This window comes from Borostomias antarcticus, assembly GCF_949987555.1.
Source record: "Borostomias antarcticus genome assembly, chromosome: 8".
NCBI lineage: Eukaryota > Metazoa > Chordata > Actinopteri > Stomiiformes > Stomiidae > Borostomias > Borostomias antarcticus.
Window position 1 is genome coordinate 13,015,000 of NC_140241.1, and position 23,823 is coordinate 13,038,822.

The following is a 23,823-nucleotide window of genomic DNA, read 5'->3' on the forward strand; positions in this document are numbered from 1 at the left end:
ATTCAGTTCCCCAGATGTGACCCCAAAAGCTATATCAAATATTTGACAAATACAATAAGTGGATTTTCTGGCTCAAACAGCCCGTAGCTGTAACCATCTCTGAAAGATCAAAGGAATATCACTAGTATAATAATACCACAGAGAATATTAGGATATGAGCTCATAACTATGCTCCATATCATGGTTATTTACCATGGGCTTGTGCACTTGAACCAGGTCCAGCTGTGGAAAATCCATCCTAGCTCCCACGTGACCTCTGACCTTCCTGCCATTAGTGGTGACCTCACGCCCACCGGACCCAGGTCCGTCACACCGGGGCCAGGAGGACGAGGAGCACATGGCAGATGGGGGTCAGAAATAATGACCCCCCCCCCCCCCCCCCCGAGCTGAAACACCCACGTCAATCCTCTGGAGGGCATCAGCACGACAGCACAACAGCAACACTTAGAACCAACACTCCAACTCCTTAACACTGGTCTGAAACAGCAACACTCAGAACCAACACTCCAATTCCTTAACACTGGTCTGAAACAGCAACACTCAGAACCAACACTCCAACTCCTTAACACTGGTCTGAAACAGCAACACTCAGAACCAACACTCCAACTCCTTAACACTGGTCTGAAACAGCAACACTCAGAACCAACACTCCAACTCCTTAACACTGGTCTGAAACAGCAACACTCAGAACCAACACTTCCAACTCCTTAACACTGGTCTGAAACAGCAACACTCAGAACCAACACTTCCAACTCCTTAACACTGGTCCTTCACTTTTAAATCAAAAACACATCTTTTGAAAATCAAAAACATACGACCATAATACCCTAAACTAATTTTCCCTTCAATCTAAAACACTTAACACTCTAAAGCAGAACTCTCACCTCTCCTTCAAACTGAACACAGAGAACACAGGCTCAACACACCCTCGAATTACCTCAAAACACTGAATGTAACATAACCGTCCACTGGAATAAAACACTTAAAATAGCACTGCTATGACCGTGGTACTGTACGTCTCCACAACACTTCCAGTGGATGATCTGGGCCACATATACTGTAGTACAGTAAGGCTATCCTGGGAACAGTTAGGAATTCTGCTCTGTACAGTACATCTGCCACGTAGCCCCGTCAGTTGAATAATGAGGAAAAATCAACCACATTTACTAACCAGAGACGAGCCCATTCGTCTGTCAACGTCTGCACGTTTCTCACAATGACTTCCCTTGGTAACTCAATCACAATCAATCCCCATGGTAATCACCATCAATATGAAGAGCAGTGTGTTTGACGAGGTGAGGTGTTTTACTGTCAATAGCCGTCATAAATGACCCTTCATTATAAATGCATGACTCCTGACAGAAGCCATTAGCCTGCTAATGACGGGTCTGCGGTCTCAACGCAGGCTGCCTGTAAAACGGGACTCAGCGTGACACCATGAGGGACTGCGTCAGGGCTGAGCTGCTGTCAGGAATGATGCTGTAAAGAAGTGCTTAGAATCGCTGGAGGTGAAATGTTAAAGCAATGTTGCTGGGGAATGGATGTTCAAAAGACCATTATTTAAAACTAGGTTGTTTGTCTTTTACATTTGACTCCCTGTGTCCCTCTCTCTCTCACTGTCTCTCTCTCTCCGTCTCTTTCTCTCTCCGTCTCTCTCTCTCTCCCTTTCTCTCTCTCTCTCTCCCTCTCTCTGTTTCTCTCCCTCTCTCTCTGTTTCTCTCTCTCCCTCTCTCTCTCTCTGTTTCTCTCTCCCTCTCTCTCCCTCTCTCTCTCTCTGTGTTTCTCTCTCTCTGGTCTGTGTAATCCAGCCTTGGACAACTCCCTTATGGACAATCCTCCATAGACGACTGACAGGAAACAGTGTTTAATAAAGATGGAATGTTGCATATGAAACAGACAGACAGACAGACAGACAGACAGACAGACAGACAGACAGACAGACAGACAGACAGACAGATAGACACTCAGCTAGCAGAGTTAACCCTCACAGACAGACAGACAGAGTTAACCCTCACAGACTGCTGAGCATCTCTGGGTGGAGTTCTCTCACCTCTGACACACACCCAGTGGAAAAATCACGACACATCACCAAACTAAACACCGAACACATCACTGAACACGCCTGAACATACACTAATCCTGGACGCCCCACTTGACAGAAGAAGCAGGGTGATGGTCAGCGTTGATCTCTAGCACTTGACTGGCAGCTAAGGTCCAGCACACACAAACATCCATTCTATTCACATTGGATTGCCTGTCGCAACAACAGACGGTCATCTTTACCACAGTTCAGCTCCTCTACGTACATAGTTAACACAGGTAGGCGTTCAGCTCCTCTACTACATAGTTAACACAGGTAGGCGTTCAGCTCCTCTACTACATAGTTAACACAGGTAGGCGTTCAGCTCTCTAGGTAGCGTCAGTTGACCAACAAACGGAAACTGCAAGTCTGTTGATTTTGGAGCCGAGTCCCACTGACCCCCCAACGAGGCGGTCGTTCCCATGGTAGACGTGGTAGAGGAGTGAGGAGGCCTGATACGACTCGTCCCTCAACATCACTTCTGGACATTCAGTAGGCGTGGGAACGCAGCAGGAGGGGCTGTCTGTGTGGTCGGTTGGATGGGGAGGGGTCTCTCGCTGAGGTAAAGGTGGAGTACGGATGAGGACGGAGGAGGTTGAGGTGATATGAGCTCAGGTTGTCCCACCGAAGGGATAGTGGCTTGTCCCAGAGTTGATGTCCATCCCTCAGGCTATGATGTGTGTGTGTGTGTGTGTGTGTGTGTGTGTGTGTGTGTGTGTGTGTGTGTGTGTGTGTGTGTGGGAGGAAGAGGACATGTTTTTGGGGTGTCTGCAGAGGGGCTGAGGTAGAGGCCTACTCCTCTGACCCTACGGTTTTTCCAGGGCTTTGATTGGTCAGTGTGGCCTGCCCGTCACGGACAGTGTCCTGCTGCGCTGCTCTTCCCTGCGGGGGCGGGTCTTGTTGTGTGGCGTCGTGGTCAGACCCCGCCCCCCCCCCACCCCCCTCCCTCGCCTCCTCCTTGCTCTCTGTCCCGTTGTCTTTCCCTTGGTCTGTTTCCCCGCCTCCCTCTCTGAACTCTCTCTCTTTGGTCTCCCCCTCTGCAGCGATGGAGGCTCCTCCCCCTGCGACCTCCCCGTGTTCCCTACCGCTCCCTGTTTCCTCCTCCTCCTCCTCCCCCGCCCCCCATCCCTCCGTTCCCACGCCCGCCTCTCTCTCCTCGCCGGTCTCTACTCCGCTCTCAGACCCCTCCTCCGCCTGCAGCTCCCCCCCCTTCTCCCCCGGCTCCTCCTTCTCCTCCTCTTCCCCACGTCTCATCTCCACCTCCGCCCTCCTCCCTCCCTCTCCCCCACCCCTCCCCTCCCCCTGCTCTGCCCTCTTCCCTCCCTCTCCCCCACCCCTCCCCTCCCCCTGCTCCGTGCTCCTCTCCTCCTCTCTGACCGGCTGGTCCAGCTCCTGCTCCGTGCTCCTCTCCTCCTCTCTGACCGGCTGGTCCAGCTCCTGCTCCGTGCTCCTCTCCTCCTCTCTGACCGGCTGGTCCTGTTCCTGCTCTGAGCTCCAGGGCTTCTTCCTCTTCTTCTTGTTCTTGGGCTCGTTTTTCACAGAGTTCTTGTTGGACTTGCTTCGGTTTTTGAAAGTCAGTTTCTGAAATACAGAACGTTTGTGTAAGAACGTCCACAAGATTATTATTGTGTTGACACGATTGGTACATAGCACTGATTGCAAAGTAGAATAAACAAAGCTAATTCAAATGTGTCTCATTAATGTAATGTAATTAATTAATGAATTAATGGAAACTGGGGTGCTTTTTCTTAAGAAATGATTGTTGATCCTCAGGGTACAGTATGCTGTACCCTGTATTCAAGAGATATGTCTGAGATGACCTTCCCAACACAGAGAAAGGAACCAGTAGAATCCTGGTAGAAAAATGAATACATTCTCTGCTTGTTTCTAAGCCCTAGCAACAACAGGGAGGAACCCAGAGAGGAACCCAGAGAGGCAGGCAGAGAGGAACCCAGAGAGGAAGGCAGAGAGGAAGGCAGAGAGGAACCCAGAGAGGAAGGCAGAGAGGAAGGCAGAGAGGAACCCAGAGAGGAACCCAGAGAGGAAGGCAGGGAGGAACCCAGAGAGGAACCCAGAGAGGAAGGCAGGGAGGAACCCAGAGAGGAACCCAGAGAGGAAGGCAGAGAGGAACCCAGAGAGGAAGGCAGAGAGGAACCCAGAGAGGAAGGCAGAGAGGAACCCAGAGAGGAACCCAGAGAAGAAGGCAGAGAGGAACCCAGAGAGGAAGGCAGAGAGGAAGGCAGAGAGGAACCCAGAGAGGAAGGCAGGGAGGAACCCAGAGAGGAACCCAGAGAGGAAGGCAGAGAGGAACCCAGAGAGGAAGGCAGAGAGGAAGGCAGAGAGGAACCCAGAGAGGAAGGCAGAGAGGAACCCAGAGAGGAACCCAGAGAGGAACCCAGAGAGGAACCCAGAGAGGAAGGCAGGGCTGTACCTTAGGCTCCCTCTTCTTACGGGGCAGGATGGGTCTCTGGAGGAAAACGATCTGCTTGGTGGACAGACTCCCGTCACTAGGAGGAGAAGAAGGAGGAGGAGGAGGAGGAGGAGAAGTATTAGTATTTGGAAGTTTATGGTACGACTGTTGTTGTTTATCAACCGGTACTGTTGTCATCGGGTGGTGTCATGGACGTCACACTGCTACATTCCAATGTGCAAAACCTGAAAACCTCCTTCAAGGTGCCGTCAACATTCTAACGTGGATGTTGGACGTTTAAAATTCAGCTGCAAAATCCATCCAGCCTACGCCAACAGTCACGGCACGGCACACCGATCCAACGCTGGTGTCGGTTGGCGTTGGTCGGGGCTGTGTGCACACACCTTTTGTTTGGTATCTTGGTTAAACTCAGGTCATTTTAGGACACGAAAGAGAGAGAGAGCGAGCATTGAGGAAACTCCATTATACTTTCCATTACAATAATCACTTTCCACATGAGGTGGCAGCGCTGTGTCGGGAGGGGAGATTGCATTCACCTCCGGGCTCACGTCCCCCCCTCCTGCTCTCAGGCACGGCTCCGGCTGACTGAGGAGATACGCTCCACTCAGCCTCCCAACCCCCGGGGCCCCGACACGCCGCTCTGACTGCTAACAAGGACAACACCTCCACCCCCTGACTCACAACACCTCCCCCCCTGACTCACAACACCCCCCTGACTCACACCTCCACTCCCCTGACTCACAACACCCCCCCCCTGACTCACAACACCCCCCCCTGACTCACAACACCCCCCGGACTCACACCTCCACTCCCCTGACTCACAACACCCCCCCCCTGACTCACAACACCCCCCCCCCCCCCGACTCACAACACCCCTCTGACTCACACCTCCACTCCCCTGACTCACAACTTTGAAACGAATTTGAAATTAGCAACTCAAAGCTAGAGAGGAGCACCATTCGTTTCAATGGTGAGCATGGTTGTCAAACAAATGATCATAGCTCGAAAACTATAAATCGTACAGCTTAGATAACTAAATTGTATAAATCAGTGGAATGGTGTGAACATTTTGAGGTAGGCTATATAATATGTGTGTATGTGTGTTGAAACTGCAGCGCCGGTAGTTTACAAAGGGTGCGTTAAGTAGCTGAGCGCTCAGTCAGCGATCAGTGATCAGAATTCACTTAACGGGTTGTTCAGTTACGCTCAAACTGATCTGCTCAGAGCACAAGTGAGCAGTTTTGAACTATGATCTGTTTGAGCCAAACGCCACGTCATAATCATCATCACCTGAGCAAAAAAAAAACAAGGGGCGCATTTTGGCTTGGGAATCGTTGGGACGCTGCTCGCTAATCACACATGATTGACAACAGGTGGAAAGTTCTCGTCTCCTAGCAACTCAGCGCTCAGTTAGAGCAGACCGTTAAGTGGTTTTAAAAACCGCTCAGCGCTCAAAGCGCTAAGAGTGAGCGCTCAGCTACTTAATGCACCCAAAGTGTGTGGATATTTTTAAATCACCAACTGCCACCACTCTAAAACTGAACATTCCATCTATCCTTTTAATGGGACAAAAACTATGAATAAAACTCCTGCAGTTTTTAAGCTACACGGACACATATATCACAACAGATTCATCTGGTTCACAAGATTCCTACAGTATATCAAAGCTGTGACATTCATACTTCTTGAGATGGAGCTGTCTGAAGCCGGCCTTGCTTTCCTCATAATATAGAATGAATGGTGGGACTTTGGACAGGAAAACCATGCTCCCCAGTGGAATGTTTAGAACACTCTAGTGGCAGTTGGTCATTTTAAATGCATACACGTTTTCTGTTTCATTTAAATGTTGACTGCTTTTGACTCCAGAGAAAATCAGTGAGGATCTTCACTTGTCCACCCCCACACACACACACATACACACACCCACCCCCACACCCGCACACACACACACACACACACACACACACACACACACACACACACACACACACACACACACACACACACACCCACCCACGCACACCCACACACACACACACACACACACACACACACACACACACACACACACACACACACACACACACACACACACACACACACACACACACACACATACAGAGACATGGCTTTAGAGTTAAGCGGGATCCTCAATTCGGCAGAACGACAGGATATTTTATGACATTACGTGCCAGACACAAATCTCCTCCTTCATATCAACTTGGTGTGGAGCTTTCCAGCAGAACTGACCATCCCAGCCATCCCAACCTCTGACCTTCCCAACCTCTGACCCTCCCAACCTCTGACCCTCCCAACCTCTGACCATCCAACCTCTGACCCTCCCAACCTCTGACCATCCCAACCTCTGACCCTCCCAACCTCTGACCATCCCAACCTCTGACCCTCCCAACCTCTGACCCTCCCAACCTCTGACCATCCCAACCTCTGACCCTCCCAACCTCTGACCCTCCCAACCTCTGACCATCCCAACCTCTGACCATCCAGCCGTCCCAACCTCGCCTCTGCTCTACTGCTCTCTCCATCCCAACCTCTGTTCTACTGCTCTCTCCATCCCAACCTCTGGTCTACTGCTCTCTCCATCCCAACCTCTGATCTACTGCTCTCTCTCGGTCCCATGCCTGTTTCCTGGGCTGTCTGATCTGTTCACAGCTTCCTGCCAAATCAGAGTGGAAAGAGGAACCCGAGTCCTCAGTCAGACCGCCGGTCCGTTCCAGCAGAATGCAGCGTCTGGCTCCTCCCTCTCCTCCAGCCTGGCTCCTCCCTCTCCTCCAGACTGACTCCTCCCTCTCCTCCAGCCTGGCCCCTCCCTCTCCTCCAGCCTGGCTCCTCCCTCTCCTCCAGCCTGACTCCTCCCTCTCCTCCAGCCTGGCTCCTCCCTCTCCTCCAGCCTGACTCCTCCCTCCTCTCCACGGGCTGTCAGCAGTGCCATGACAGCGGCCTGGGAAAACGGCTGCTAACCCTAACCCCCCCTAACCCTCCCTAACCCTAACCCTAACCCTCCCTAACCCTAATCCTCCCTAACCCTAACCCTCCCTAACCCTAATCCTAACCCACTCTGCCACCGAGGATCCAGGTTTAGTGGTGTATTTAGAGGTGCGCATTAAACCATAACAATGCCCAGTGGATCTTGAGTGATACATACGGTTAATGAACTATTAATGAACATGATGACGAAGTCAAAGATGATTCATTGTTGGTCCATTTGAGGCTTAATCATTTCTTAAGGGTGTGGTCATTATGCTTACATTACACTGACATTTCAGTAACAGTCGTAACATGAGCAATACTGAATATTGTGTTACTAAAGAGCCATGAGGTGCTGCTTGGAACCCTAAAAGGTTCTTTCTGACCTGAGAATGCTTATAGAACCTCACCGATCTGAAAAGTGTTCTTCATGGAACCCTAATCTAATCTGAAAGGGATCATCAACTCTCTGCAGAGCATTTCAGAGAAATAATAACGCTGTGTTGTATGTAGGCCGACACTGTGATTAATTAGCCATGTTGCACAGTTGTGTTGTGGCATTTTGAGAGAGAGACCGAGGGAGAGAGAGAGAGAGAGAGAGAGTGAGAGAGACAGAGAGAGAGAGAGAGAGAGAGAGAGAGAGAGGGAAAGAGGACCAAGGATGAAAATAGAGCAGTAATTAATCAGATATGCTCTGGAACGATCACAAACATGACCACCAGAGACAGGGCATGATAAACAGCAGCCCAGTGGTGAACGCTCACACACACAGGCTTCACGCGCATCACATCACAGGCCCAGTGTTCCTGTCTCTCTGACCGGCTCGTTGGTGCATTAGAGCTCCCACTGAGCCAATAAAGCAGGATGTGAGGTCTTTTTGTTGTTAGTTGGTCTCACCAGGTTTCCTCTTCCCATAATGCACTTGTACGAGTCAGAGCTCACTGAGCTGACAGACCGGTACTGTTTTTGTCAACAGTTCCCAGAGATGCCGGTGCTGAACCCACTCACCACTCAGTGTTTCACTTGAACCAATCACACTCTTATTGGAGTGTTCTAATTGGAGGGTAGAGCTGTTATTGGAGGGTAGAACTCTTATTGGAGGGTAGAGCTCTTATTGGAGTGTTCTTATTGGAGGGTAGAGCTGTTATTGGAGGGTAGAGCTCTTATTGGAGTATTCTTATTGGAGGGTAGAGCTGTTATTGGAGGGTAGAACTCTTATTGGAGGGTAGAGCTCTTATTGGAGTGTTCTTATTGGAGTGTAGAGCTGTTATTGGAGGGTAGAACTCTTATTGGAGGGTAGAGCTCTTATTGGAGTGTTCTTATTGGAGGGTAGAGCTCTTATTGGAGGGTAGAGCTGTTATTGGAGGGTAGAGCTCTTATTGGAGGGTAGAGCTCTTATTGGAGTGTTCTTATTGGAGGGTAGAGCTCTTATTGGAGGGTAGAGCTGTTATTGGAGGGTAGAGCTCTTATTGGAGGGTAGAGCTCTTATTGGAGGGTAGAGCTCTTATTGGAGTGTTCTTATTGGAGGGTAGAGCTGTTATTGGAGGGTAGAGCTGTTATTGGAGGGTAGAGCTCTTATTGGAGGGTAGAGCTCTTATTGGAGTGTTCTTATTGGAGGGTAGAGCTCTTATTGGAGTGTTCTTATTGGAGGATAGAGCTCTTATTGGAGGGTAGAGCTCAGTGAACATATGGTGGTGAATGAGTTTAGTTACCTGTTAGATTTGATGATGGGTGTGGGCAGAACACAGGTGAGTCTCCATCCGTACATGGCCAGAGACTGGAGCAGAGGAACGTAGTCCGTCTTCACCTGGAGACCCTAAACAGAGAACATACATGTTATCACAGATGAACGTAGTCTGTGTTCACCTGCAGACCTGCACAGAACATACATGTTATCACAGAGGAACGTAGTCTGTGTTCACCTGCAGACCTGCACAGAACATACATGTTATCACAGAGGAACGTAGTCTGTGTTCACCTGCAGACCTGCACAGAACATACAGGTTATCAGACGTGCTCATAAACAGAGTACTCTCCTTAGATTCCAACATCCCTTGTCCCGAAGATAAATACAGTATTCTCCACAAACATACATGCAGGCACATACACACACACACACACACACACACGCACACAACATTAAATATAAGTTCATTAAATACAACATTAAATACACCATTCAAATCCCATCTAAAGATCCACAATTATGTCAAACTCTTGACCACAGATGTTACAATAATGAAGTACAGTAAGCTATGTGTGAATACAAACATTTCTTATTAGGGAGGCCTGTTTCATGTTTGCCAGAAAGTCAATGTAGAACACTTAGGACTTTAACACATGCACGCACGCACACACACACACACACACACGCACGCGCGCGCGCGCACGCACGCATTCTCTACTAACACAGGAAGTGTGCCAAACCACACACACTAATCAGCACAGAACACACGCACATTGAAGCACACCGTGCCACACAAACCATTATGAAGAACAGAACGCAGTTGTTCACTAAATAACAGTTCATACATACAGTAGAGGTCCACCCAGATCACTGGGCAGCAAGTCATGTGTACAGTAGAAGGATAGAGAAGGTAGTAAGTGCTATAGCCAAGCTCCTCCAACATGAATCAAAGATTTTCTCCCCTCAAATGTTGTCATTCAGCAGACAGAACATCTACCATAACATCTACCATAACATTTACCATAACATCTCACCACAACACTGTCAGATTTGGCTGTGGCACAACCGTTTGAGAACCCCGTCTACCTGAGGAACACAGGTGTTGAACAGTTATTTGGGTGTATGCAGTCCTAGCTTCCTTAGAACTGCATTTCAGTTTTCTTTGGACTCTCTCCTACAAGTGGACACTCCCTTAAATTCTAAAATAGTTTGGTGTAACAGCTGGCCCTTCCCGAGAGACAGGGGGAAGTTAACTGTGTTCTAGAAGTTGTCCCTCTCCTCTCTGACAAATCACCACCAGTATCAGAGCAGCAAATCAGAACCTCAGCACTACAATTATTCATAGATCTTTGTTGAAGATGTGTTGTAATCTGTGAGTGTGTAAAACATGGAGGGTGGATGCAAGTCGGGTGTGAAAAAAGCCCATATTATCAAGTGTGTGGGAAGGTTGGGTCCAGGGTGAAGCTTTGAACACAGGCTAGAGGAGAGGGTGGAACCGAGGTCGGCTGGTGGTCAAAGTGCACCGACGAGTTCAGAGGAAGAGAACAACAGGCCTATTGTTTCCATCTGCTTCTTGAGACGGGACGTAAAGAACGGGGATCTTTTTTGAGTTAGTTTAAATATACCTTGGTGTTTTTCTCAGCTTTCTCTTCACAAGAATGATTCATTCACAACGATGAAACATTGATCTTGCATGGTCTTCAGAAAAAAACATTGTGTTCTTCTGGACAGGCTTAAAGTTTTTTTTTTCCCGCATCAACCCACAACACGCACAATGTAAAGATATAATTATTTTTTGCAGCCAAACACCCATGAATGACATGAAAACGAGCTAATACATTATCATCACACTTTTTTGAGGGGTTAATGAAGCAATAACTCACTCGAGGGTGTGGTGGCCGTGGCCTATATACCACGGCTTGTGCTGCGGTCATAGGCACGAGGCGTAGCCGAGTGCCGTCGACCAGCACAAGCCGTGGTATATAGGCCATATACCACAGCCGCTCTGGAACTTCTCTCTTTGCGTCTATGCGCACTGGTTCGGAGAAGTCCGCCGTTGGTTCCACTCGGCTAGACTCACGGTACGTTGAAAAACGAATCCTTTTATGCTTGTTATTTGCCATGGTTTTGGTTCAGATTGTGTTGGTCTGGATTGTTGAAAACAGAAACCCCGGCGTGGGTATTTAGTACGTATTTAGTAAGTAACTATCTAAGGAAGTTGTGAACAGCAATAGATATATTTATATATTGTATTGTCCTTTGATTTCGTCCTTGTTTCGTTACGAGGGTATAAACAGTTCAGAAGAAGTGTGAGTTTTGGTCTCGTGAATTTGTTCCCCTGTAGTTGATGTACAATTCAGGTTGTTTATCGGTTGCAGCTTAGAACGGGTTTTTTGAGTTAATACGCCAAAGAGTTGGCACAGAACAGGTTTCCCTTTGGCCGGTCGCGGGTGGAATTAAAACCGCAGAGCCGTTGTTTTCTCAACGAAGGTAGCTACAGGGAGTGGTTTTTGGTATGTTAGTCCGACCCGCGTTTCTGGTAGAAGCGTTTGTCCCTTTGATCCCGGGTGGTTTGGTAAATCTAAACGAGCTTTAGCTTTGACCAAGTGGCTGGTGCAGTGTTTAGTAAACCTAAACTAAAGTTTAGCTTTGACTAAGTGGCTGGTGCAGCCAGGCATGCTTGTCGTGTGTTGTTAAGTCGTGTGTTCGTCCTCTTTTCGTCATCTTTGGTCGTTCTTTGTTTTGCGTCCCCGTGTTAGTCTGCTGTTTTACTGTTGGAGTTTCGGCTCTGTTTTGTATGTGCACGGGATTGTTAGTCTGCTGTTTTACTGTTGGAGTCTCGGCTCTGTCTTGTATGTGTTGTTAAGCGCGCCATGGATCCAGGTAAAGTATTGTAAGTATTTTGTACACTGTTTAGACTGTTAAATTCGTAACTGCTAGATTTCCAGTAGGCTAGCTGGTTGTCTGGGAGACGCAGGAAAACACCACTCCGCTCTCCCGGTGATCCGCCATCGAGCCAGAGAACAAAGGACCAGTTGACTGGGTGAGTTATTTAGCGGTTTAATGTGTCTTTGTTTCTTTCGAAATTGTATTCCTTTGTTTATTTCCCGCCTGTGTTTAACTATACTTTTCTTTTCACCGTTAGTTTTGAATTATAGGCTGTAGGGTATTGTGTTAATTATGAATACCAATACTAGTTCGCTGTCTGGGCCAGCTAAGATTGTTGCGCAAAGGTTTTGGGATGATGCTTGTGTACAGTATTTGATCTGGGCGAAGCATTCTGATTTCCCCCTGTAAGAATAAGAAGTAAGAATCGTAGGTATAGAAACAGAATAGACTACAGAATGAAACCGAGGGAGGGAAACGAAAACGGAGACAGAACTGACGTGTGTTTTCACTGTGGTAAAACTGGTCACTGGATCAGGAACTGTCGCAGTTACCGCAGGCAAATTGAAAGGGAGAATCCTGCAACCTGGGATTCGGCGCCACCTGCTGGGGTTCCCTTGAACAACCCACAAGGTAGATTTTAACTAGCCAATATAGACTTATTTTTTTAAGGTAAATAAACAGGACAAGACATATGTAGCTGAGGACGTAAGGTTTGTGCATGATAGTGGGGGAAATAGATACTGTTTGCCAGTGTCTTAATCTGAATACAGCATCTCCTAACCCAATTATATATTTTGAAATGGTTATGTTAAATATCTCATGTTTATAGTTTGAGGCACATTCATCGGGCCTGAGTGTTTTTTCTGAGTGTTTTTACAGACAACTGTCGTTCCGGGAGTGATGGGTGAATGCCGAACCAGGAGGCGGGCACAGGACCGGAGGTGTAGATGGAGGTTACCGGCCTGTTTCCCTACAGATGGGCGATCTGTGGTTCGTTGGATGCAGGACCAACGCCATGTCACCGACTCACTGTGAGCGACAGATAAGTATGAAACAGGGAAGAGACCATTTTGTCCGAAGCGGTGCCCAATACTCTGTCCTCAAATGCAGAAGAGGGAAGTTTTAGATATACACATTTTAGCTATACAAATGAAGCTTTGATGGATTTTTTGATTAGTTAATTGTAAATGAAGCCAGTTCATTTTAGTGTCATTTTATTTGAGTGATGACATTTTTTTCCCCATCTCTATTTTTATCCTGACTTCAGGGAATTTGTTTTCACCCTTAGGGGGTGTTGTTTTGTTGAGACGAGAATGTGGTTATTTTATTTTATTTCATAAAATCGCGAGAGAAATTCTAGAGCCAAATCCAATGGCCTTGATCATGACTGGGGACTGGGCGTGTTAAAGTCATTCTAACACTGCCCCTGATGTCACTGTAGGCTACTGCAGACTGGCTCTAATGACACTTGAACAGACACCCTGTTTAAGTTTTCCTGACTGAATAACAACATTTTTCCCCAAAGCAGGAGCTTGCACTTAACCATGTTTCTGAGTATCTCCAACAGACTGCGGATAACCGTTCCTGACCAAAGAGGGGAACAGGGAGACCAGACCAGAGGACTCTCCTTTTGCTCTTCTGTTTTGTCTCTGTTGTCTCTCTCATCTGTGGATCCACAGACGGAGCACTTCATCAGCCTGTACTGGGGGAGCGGGAGCGCCGAGGTGGCCCTCCAGCAGCACGACCCGGGCCGGCCCTACGTGGAGCAGTACCGTGTGGACCGGGTTCAGTTCAAGAGCCTGTACGTGCTGCTGGCGCCCTGGCTACGCACCTTCACCCTGCTGGACCAGGACAGGGACTCCCTCCTCACCTTCCGAGAGCTCGCTGGCTGACCGCTCTATGTAGACCTGCCAAATGGGGAGACAAGAGACTACCAGGAGCAGATGAGCAGCCTGAGAACAGGCCAGAAAACATGGAAGAGAAGTAGATGTTGCGGGAGGAACCTACCCGTCAAAAATGGAACTGTCAGCACATCTTCGGCCAAGTGGGCCATGGGAACATGTAATGATGGATTTTATTGAACTCTCTCCATGCCAGGGATGTCTTCAACAGAGTGAGGACCGCCATTCCTGAGGCTAAGGAGGGGTTCCTGCATCACATCTCTCCTGGGGATTGGGTCCTGGTCCGCGACCACAGACGAAGGAGCTGGAACTCGCCGAGGTGGCTCGGGCCGTACCAGGTTCTACTCACCACGCAGACAGCGGTCAAAGTAGCTGAGAGGACTTCGTGGATCCATGCAAGCCATTGCCGACGGGTCCAAGCAGCAGAGGACGGTCCACCAGGGGATCGTCAACACCAGGAGATCAAGGATGCAGCTGAACCAGAGGGCTTAGAGGTCAAAGCCATGGACTGCCACACTGTCCTCTCCTCTGATGAGCAATCGGAGAATGACCTTGACAGTCACCGCCACACTGTCCTCTCCTCTGATGAGCAATCGGAGAGTGACCTTGACAGTCACCGCCACACTCTCCTCTCCTCTGATGAGCAATCGGAGACTGACCTTGCCGGTCACCTCCTTCTCGTGGTTGTGGTATGACAACGTGGACAATCTCAACAGCAATGACTGCACCTCTAACCGCACACAAAGATGGAACCTACATTAAACATTCAGAGACGCAAACATGGAAGCTATGATCCATAGGACATTACATGCGATTATTCACAACAAGAGTGAATGAACTTTGAAATTATCTTGAAAAAATATCACATTTGTTTACAAGAGTTACAATGATTGAAACATGAGTTGATAAAAAAGTTTGGGTTTTTCCTCTAAATTGACCAAGAGGTTTTTTGCCCTTCTTACACTGGTAACCATTTATCTTTTTTTTTTCCTTGTTCAACATTTAAATCAAGGTTTTTTGGTGAATGGTTGTCCATTTTTAGACTATAAATAGTATATAATCATGTCATCTTTTTTACCTTGTTTCCTGTCAAATTTCTGAAACAAGGGGTTTTGGTGCGTGATTTTGCACGTGGAAAGAAAATAATCTATTTTTTTTTTTGTTTTTTTTTTGCTCCACCTAGTGGAGAGATTATTTCCTTTCCACATGTATAGCATAGCTGAATGTTTACACTTTGTGTTTGGATTTTAAATTTTATTTTTGTGTACCTGTTCAGGCACAAATGGGGGATTGTTCAGGAATTTACATCCAAACACCTTAAACCTTTGTCCTCTCACTCCTTTTGTAATTCATCACCTCCCCAAAATATTCACATAGCTGTGCTAACATACAAAATGGCTTCCAGAAGGCCATCTGTCTACTCCAGAATAACCATCCTTTGTCCCTTTGTCCCTCTTAGAAACTACCGCCTTTTCTCATGTCACATGTCTGTATTCTCGGCCACGCCTGCCATTTCATATGACGTGCAATGAGTTAGCCAATCACATCCTCAAAGCGCCGTACCTGTGTTTTGCTTGAATATAAGACTGCGCATGACAAGCTTTGAATTCACTTCGCTGACTAAACCACCCTTGTTGCGTTTTCAGGAAGTCCTTGCGCTCGTATGCTTTTCACAATAAACCAGACCTAACCTTTTGAACGAATCTTGGTAAATCCTTTTTGACTAGATCAGTTATATTACTATCACAGACCGCTATCAAACGTGAAGCCCTATTGAACCGCGCCATCTTGGCAAAATTTGTAGTCATTTGATTATTTCCGGTACCTTTTGTACCTTTTCTGGCCTATGCGTGTCCACGAACAGGTTCACGTTTATGTAGAATGTAGACGCACGTTCCCGGCTCTCCCCGCTTTGAGTTAGCAATGAAAACCAGCTTGCATACCTGTTTTTGTCAAATATATCCATTGGAGACATTCTTTTTTTTATTTTTTATCCAGGCATCTTAGTTTTAACAGGTTAATTATAGCTGAACATGTTTTGTTTGCTATTAGATGGTATTCATTCCGTTCACGATAACGTTATTGCAGCCAGGCTTAATTCTACGGAAGAGCATTAGGGCCAACAGCCTTAAGCTTCTGAGTTTAAAGTCAGAAATTCTGACTTTAATCTCAGAAGTTATTTCTGACTTTTTTCTCAGAAATTCTGACTTTAAAGTCAGAAATTCTGAGTTTTTTTCTCAGAAATTCTGAGTTTAATCTCAGAAGTTATTTTTGACTTTTTTTCTCAGAAATTCTGACTTTAAACTCAGAAGCTTAAAAAAATAATAAACTCAGTTGTTGGCCCTAATGCTCTTCCGTAAAAATTCCTCCAGGGAGCCAGTGACAGGCGAGTTGAAAAGCTTCACTCCCCGCCAGCAGGACCTTTGGCCACTGCTTCCGCATGTCAGATAACCCGCTGAGTTCGTGGCTGCTATTTCACATTCGCCCTTGATCAATCCCAATACCGATCCATGGTAATAATGAATCAATCGTTCAGATCGGCAGTGCTGAATGCATTTTACAACATCATTGTTAGCTTTATTAACATAATGATGATAAAGTATAAAACATTGTTAGCTTTATTAACATGATGGCAAGCCAGCAACGCAGACACAAGTTCAAGTTCCACAAATAAAGGTAGCCTAGTAATTCTAACAACAACGGGGTCCCGCTAAAAAGTATTTTAATACCACTGACTGTTTAATCAAATGTGTTAATGAAAATGACCACAAAAAAGGAGAGTAGTCAACGCACCGCTCAAAAAGGGCTTAATACATACAACAAACTGATTAGGCTAATCAATTGTTAATGAAAATGACCACAACACAACATCCTGTGCATAATTGAAATGGTAGTGGGATACGGTGATAAACTGAGGTGATCATTTGACAGCAATTATTAGCCTTTTCCAGAAATGGACAGAAACAGGATATTTTTAAAAATAACAGGAATTTATTCACATACAATGGAAAGGAGTTGATGTGTAGGCATAAAGATGAAACGATACACTGCCATTCAACAATCCACAATAATTAGCCTACATGGTTACAGTAAGTTTGAGTGTTTTCGGTCAACGTTAGCGTTGACCGCTTCTAGCTTCATATCGAATGGCCGACTGGTGTAAGATGGATAGCCCAACGTAAATTTAGGCTATGGTTATGTTAATAAAGCTAACAATGATGTTGTAACATGCATGTAGCACTGCCGATCTGAACGATTGATTCATTATTACCATGGATCGGTATTGGGATTGATCAAGGGCGAATGTGAAATAGCAGCTACGAACTCAGCGGGTTAGTGAAGCTTTTCATCTCGCCTGTCACTGGCTCCCTGGAGGAATTTAGCCTGGCTGCAATAACGTTATCGCGAACGGAATGAATACCATCTACTAGCAAACAAAACATGTTCAGCTATAATTAACCAGTTAAAACTAAGATGCCTGGATAAAAAAATAATATCTCCAATGGATATATTTGACAAAAACAGGTTAATATGCAAGCCGGTTTTCATTGCTAACTCAAAGCGGGGAGAGCCGGGAATGTGTGTCTACATTTCACATAAACGGGAACCTGTTCGTGTACACGAGTAGGCCAGAAAAGCACAACTGCGCAAGTACAAAAGGCACCGGAAGGACTACAAATTTGCCAAGATGGCGCGGTTCAATAGGGCTTCACTTAAGATTTAGAATCCTGGGGGCCTGCACTGTAGTTTAGGTTAGACCAGGCTAGCTAGCGTTAGCTAGCCAAATACATTGTGAGTTGAGATGCGCCGTGATTAGCTAATGAAAGGATAAAGGATTTCAATCCTGGAGTTGCCTCTTCACATCGCCTGCGTGCGTTGTTTGATGCAAATGCACAGATTTACGGCACCGGAGATGTGCGCATTCGGCTGTAACGTTAGTGGATGACACACACAGGCTACACTGTAGCCAACAGACCCTACCGGGGAAGTCCGACAACGTGTTGACACATTTTCAAACAGGCTGTATTTTGGTGAACAGACCACATATTGGGAATCTTTGTGGTTACTTTAACCGGTAAGGGAAAAATAATAATAATAAAATAAAAAAAAATCAGGATGTGATAAACTGACTGTCAGTGCGAAAATTAGATTTTAAATGTTGTAACAGTGAAACAAGACGGTGCACCTACAACGGCTCAAAGCTTGATGGTTCATGTATGTAGTATGTAGTATGTAGTGTAGTGTAATTATAGGCGCAGTAATATTTCAAATATAACTGTAAAGAGGCTTTGCCGTGGTATATCGTGTCACATACAACGGCTTTTAACCAAGAACCCGTTATCGCTCATTATAACAATAGAACAGTTATACAGTAGCTATCACACTCTCAGATTCTGAGTAGAGGACCACTTTACATGTTTAAATGTTTTCATGTCTATTCTTGTTTCAGTAAACAGGACATTGAGGATATCCTTTCAAGGAATGATAATATTGTCAAATTACACACACACACACACACACACACACACACACACACACACACACACACACACACACACACACACACACACACAGACATACACACGCACACACACTCTACCTTGGGGGTCACTCACTCCACAAGCCATTGGCAGCATCCATATTGACCACCGTACTACTGAGTCTCCAAGCGGGGACAGTGAGAACTGGACTTCTGGTATCCAGGTTATCTTCTGTCTCACCTCTGTTAGACAGGACAGAGATATCATTCCTCCTCATCATCATCATCATCATCATCATCACAGATGGGCCTCCCATCCTGGTCTCCGGTTACCCTGGTCCTCCATACACCTGGCACTCTCATTGGTGGTCTCCACTTACACATCCATCTTAATTACGTCCATGAATATTTTGGTAGGACGTTGTCCAGGAATTTACATCCAAACACCTTAAGCCTTTGTCTTTGTAATTTATCACCTCCCCCCAAGTCCCCTGCAAAACCCAGTTTCAGTCATGTAAAACACCTCAACTCTCCCTCTTTTGTAATTGTAAACACACTCTGCATAGCTCTTCCTCATCTCTTTGTTTAAGTCAGAAGGGCCCCACCTTAGTCTTCCTCGTTTTGATTCAGACCTTTGTTTTCTTTGTTTTCTCATGTCACATGTCTTTACTCTTGGCCACGCCTGCCATTCATGTACAATGCAGTAGCCAATCACATCCTGGAAACACTGTACCTTTGTTTGGACTGTACATAAGCCACAGCTAGAAGAGGCTGACTTCACTTCTCTGACTGAACCACCTTTGCTGCGTTTGTCAGGAAGTCCTTGCGCAAGTATTTGATTTCATTCAATAAACCAGACTCAACCTTTTGAACGTATCTTGGTAAATCTTTGGACTACACCAGTCTAAAATAACTATCACAGTTTGGCGACGGGGATGGGATCACTGCCTGCGTTTGCTTCGGGATTCCAGTGGATAGGACTGATCGGCAGACGTGTCGGTCCATAGTGGGCGTTGGAAAATCAATTTTCTCTCTTGCGCCAGAGCGCAAGGTGAGATTATTTCCTCAGTTCTTCCACTGGATTCTTGAAGCGCACAGGTACGTTTAAACGAACCCTCTTGTGGTTCTGAGTTGTATTTGCCTTGATTTGGTTCAGTTGTGTTGGTCTGGATTGGTTGAAAACAGGAAACCCCAGCGTGGGTATTTAGTAAGTAACTATCTAAGGAGATGTGAACAGCAATAGATTTTATATCGTATTGTCCTTCGACTTCGTCCTTGTTTCGTTACGAGGGTTAAGCAGTGTTCAGAAGAAGTGTGAGTTTTGGTCTAATACGCCAAAGAGTTGGCACAGAACAGGTTCCCTTTTGGCCGGTCGCGGATGAGATTTAAAACCGCAGAGCCCGTTGAGAGAGTTTTGCTCAACGGAGATATAGCTTCGAAGTGATTGTTGATGTTCGTTGAAGAACGATTACCAACGAGATGGTAGCTACGGGAGTGATTGAGAGTTTTTGCAATCCGCGTTTCTTGGAGAAACGATTTCCCCTTTTCCCGGGTGGCTTGGTGAACCTAACGAGCGTTAGCTTTGACCAAGTGGCTGTGCAGTGTTTGGTGGACCTAAACTAGGTTTAGCTCTGACCAGGTTGCTGGTGCAGCCGGGCATGCTTGTTGTTTGTAACGTGGGCCTTTGTTTCGTCTTATACGTCTTATGTTTACTGTTGAGCCTCGGCTCTTGATTGTATGTTTGTTACGCACGCCATGGATCCAGGTAAAGTATTGTAAAGTATTTTTTGTACCCTTTTTAGACTGTTAAAATTCTGCTAGATTTCCCAGTAGGCTAGTTAACTGGTTGCCTAGGAGACGCAGGAAAACTCTCGCGGTGTTCTGCCATTGAGCCAGAAGAGAACAAAGCACTTCGCTGATGTCCAGGAATTTACATCCAAACACCTTAAGCCTTTGTCTTTGTAATTTATCACCTCCCCCCAAGTCCCCTGCAAAACCCCAGTTTCAGTCTAATGTAAAACACCAACTCTCCCCCCTTTTGTAATTGTAAACACACTCTGCATAGCTCTGCCTCGCTCTTTTGTCCAAGTCAGAAAGGCCACACCTTGTCCTTCCTGCCCTGATTCAGACCTTTTGTTTTCTTTGTTTTCTCATGTCACATGTCTTTACTCTTGGCCACGCCTGCCATTCATGTACAATGCAGTAGCCAATCACATCCTGGAAACACTGTACCTTTGTTTGGACTGTACATAAGCCACAGCCAGAAGTGACTGACTTCACTTCTCTGACAAACCACCTTTGTTTGCGTTGTTCAGGAAGTCCTTGCGCAAGTATTTGATTTCATTCAATAAACCAGACTCAACCTTTTGAACGTATCTTGGTAAATCTTTGGACTAGACAAGTCTAAAATACTATCACAGTTTGGCGACGCGGATGATCTGGGAGGACTACCTGCGTGTTGCCGGGATTCCAGTGGATAGGACTGATCGACAGACGTGTCGGTCCATATGGGCTTGGAAAATCAATTTTCTCTCTTGCGCCAGAGCGCTAGCCGAGATTATTTCCTCAGTTCTGCCACTGGATTCCTGAGGCTCACAGGTACGTTTAAACGAACCCTCTTGTGGTTCTGAGTTGTATTTGCCTTGATTTGGTTCAGTTGTGTTGGTCTGGATTGGTTGAAAACAGGAAACCCCAGCGTGGGTATTAAGTAAGTAACTATCCAAGGAGATGTGAACAGCAATATACATATTTATATCGTATTGTCGTTTTGACTTCGTCCTTGTTTAGGCTACCGGGGGTTCTCTTCAGAAGAGGTGCAATTTTGGGTTTGGGACTCGCTCCCTTACAGTTGATGTAGACTACAGTTTAGATTGTTTGTCGGCTCGGCTGTAGTTAAGAAGTGAGAGTGCACTTCTAGGATAACGTTTTGGGTTGCTTTAGTTCGATGTTCCAGAATTAGCACAGAAGGGAACCTGTTGAAGTTCGCAGATAGTGCGATTTCCACAGGGTTGAAGTTCGCAGTGAGTGCGATTTCCACAGGGTTGAAGTTCGCAGTGAGTGCGATTTCCACAGGGTTGAAGTTCGCAGTGAGTGCGATTTCCACAGGGTTGAAGTTCGCAGATAGTGCGATTTCCACAGGGTTGAAGTTCGCAGTGAGTGCGATTTCCAAATGGGTTGAAGTTCGCAGTGAGTGCGATTACCAGCTAATCTCCGGAGTGTCTGTTTTTTGTCCCCGAACGGGATTGTGTTGTGTTTGTCTAAGCGCTATTTTTCGCCGGCTCAGTGGGATTTTTGATTGCATTTTTGAGCCTCGGCTCTTGATTGTATGTTTGTTACGCGCGCCATGGATCCAGGTAAAGTATTTTAAAGTATTTTTTGTACACTGTTAAATCTTAACTGCTAGATTTCCAGTAGGCTAGCTGGTTGTCTGGGAGACAAAGGAAACAACAACTACTACTCCGCTCTCCTGGTGATCCCGCCCGAGCCAGAGGGACAACAAAGGACCAGTTGCTGGGTGAGTTAATTAGAATTTTAATGTGTCTTTGTTTCTTTCGAAATTGTATTCTTTCCCGCCGTGAGTTAACCATAAGGTTTCCTTTCATTGCTGTTTTGGGGTTTTGGGCTGCGTCGTGGTTATTTAGGGATTTGTTTCTTTAAATTTCGCCGCGCTGCCAAAGACAACTTCCGGGTCATACATGCAACATTTTGGGATCACCACTAGGTGTCCCTGTAACCCCGGCTACTAAAATATGCTAGAGGAAGTCACAGAATTCTACTGCTAAACGTGTCTAGCCTGAGGAGATTGTTGCGCTCAAGCATTATTCTGCGAGCGTTTGTTGGCAGATTTTCGTTATGTGCTAAAGCATTTTCGATTTCTTACATCCATATCTGACATTTAGTGTTAAATTTTTAGCTAAGATTCGGGCTCAGCTAGAGGTGGTTGAGATGTCTAGGTTAAGGGAAAAGCCTGTTAATTCTGTAGACTGGTCTGTTTTTAAGATTTGGGAGAGAGTAGCACGAGAGCGGGTTTTTAGGTCAGGAAGGAAAGATAAGGAGATTCAGCAAACAGTCTCTCCGCCATTTCCCCAGCAGAATAACTCTGATTTAGAATTAGATTCCCCCCCCCCCTCGACTCGTTGCTCCGTGCTCACACCCAACCAGGCTGTTCTTTCCCCTTTTCATGCTCCCGCCATTAGCCACGCCCCTTCTCTCATTTCGCCCCTTTCTACGAGGTATAAGGAAGATTTGGCTAGAGCTATATCTGAGGCTAAGGTTAATTTGGAACAACTGCAAATGGCTAGAGATAGTCTGGAGGGACCGCAAATACACGCGCCTCTGATACGCTGCCCAAACCCTGTTCCTCGCCCTTCACAAATAAATTATGCAGCTGGTTATGCGGCCTGGACTCCAGAGATTACGGTTTATAGACCCTGGCGCTCTGATGAACTACGTGAAATAGCTAAAACCTTGCCCGATCCAACCAAAGACATTGACGAGTTTGAAAATCTTTTTAACAGTTTAGTTCGTATGTATGAGCCTCACGCAGAGGAAATCGCCATGATCATGAGACAGTGCCTTGGGCTAAAATGGGTGGATGTGAAACATCCGTTTGACATTGCATTGCCTTTTAATCATGCCGATTTTTCTGACCAAAACACTGCGCTGTTGAACAGAATCAAAACTCGATTCCCTAAAAAGATGGATTGGGACCGTATCACATATTGCAAACAAAATTCCGATCAACAGTTCGAGATATTTTGGGAACGACTAGAATCAGTTTTCGCCGCACACAGTGGCATGGACAAAGCGAACGCCGATTATAAAAAGATTTTGAAACAACAATTGATGAATAACTCTCTCTCCTCTTTGTCCGACCAAGTTAGGTTGATGTGCCACACCTGGGAATCGACTTCTCTCGAAGAAGTTGTTGATCATTTCCGCTATGCGGAGCGTCTTCGTGATCACATTGAAGAGAGGGAGTTGAAAGAAATGAAGCTAGGTGCAGCCAGATTACAAGCTGCTCAGTTACAACAGCTGGACAATCAGACTGCTGGTGCGAGGTGGAACCAACAACGACCACAGTGGCGACAGAGAAACAATAGGAAGCGTTCTGGTAGGGTTAGGCGAGGAAAAAGGTATAATCGAAGTGAAGATAGAGATGATTCATGCTTCCATTGTGGTCAGTATGGCCACTGGATTGAACGGTGTCACAGTTACCGCAAGCTGAATGAAAAGGAAGAGCCTCCGATTTGGGGTCGAGCGCCACCTGCTGGATTTCCCTTGAACAACCCATAAGGGTGATTTAAACTAGCCAAGATAGAGAGTTTTAATTTTTAAGGGAAATAAACAGGATAAAATAGATGTAGAGCG

At 46.3% G+C, this 23,823-nt stretch overlaps 1 protein-coding gene across 1 annotated transcript in view; it reads right to left on the reverse strand.

The window, feature by feature from the left end:
• Positions 1–866: 866 nt before the first annotated feature.
• The window catches only part of rftn1b (raftlin, lipid raft linker 1b), a gene marked incomplete at its 3' end in the record, with an annotated part of 209,341 nt that continues 186,384 nt past the window's right edge, over positions 867–23,823 (reverse strand). Inside the window, exons 8-11 of the mRNA XM_084442475.1 lie at positions 9,209–9,312; positions 4,512–4,587; positions 3,458–3,661; positions 867–896 (exon numbers count right to left, since the gene is read on the reverse strand). Coding sequence (XP_084298601.1) covers positions 867–896; positions 3,458–3,661; positions 4,512–4,587; positions 9,209–9,312 — 414 coding nt within the window. The remainder of the gene's footprint in view (positions 897–3,457; positions 3,662–4,511; positions 4,588–9,208; positions 9,313–23,823) is intronic.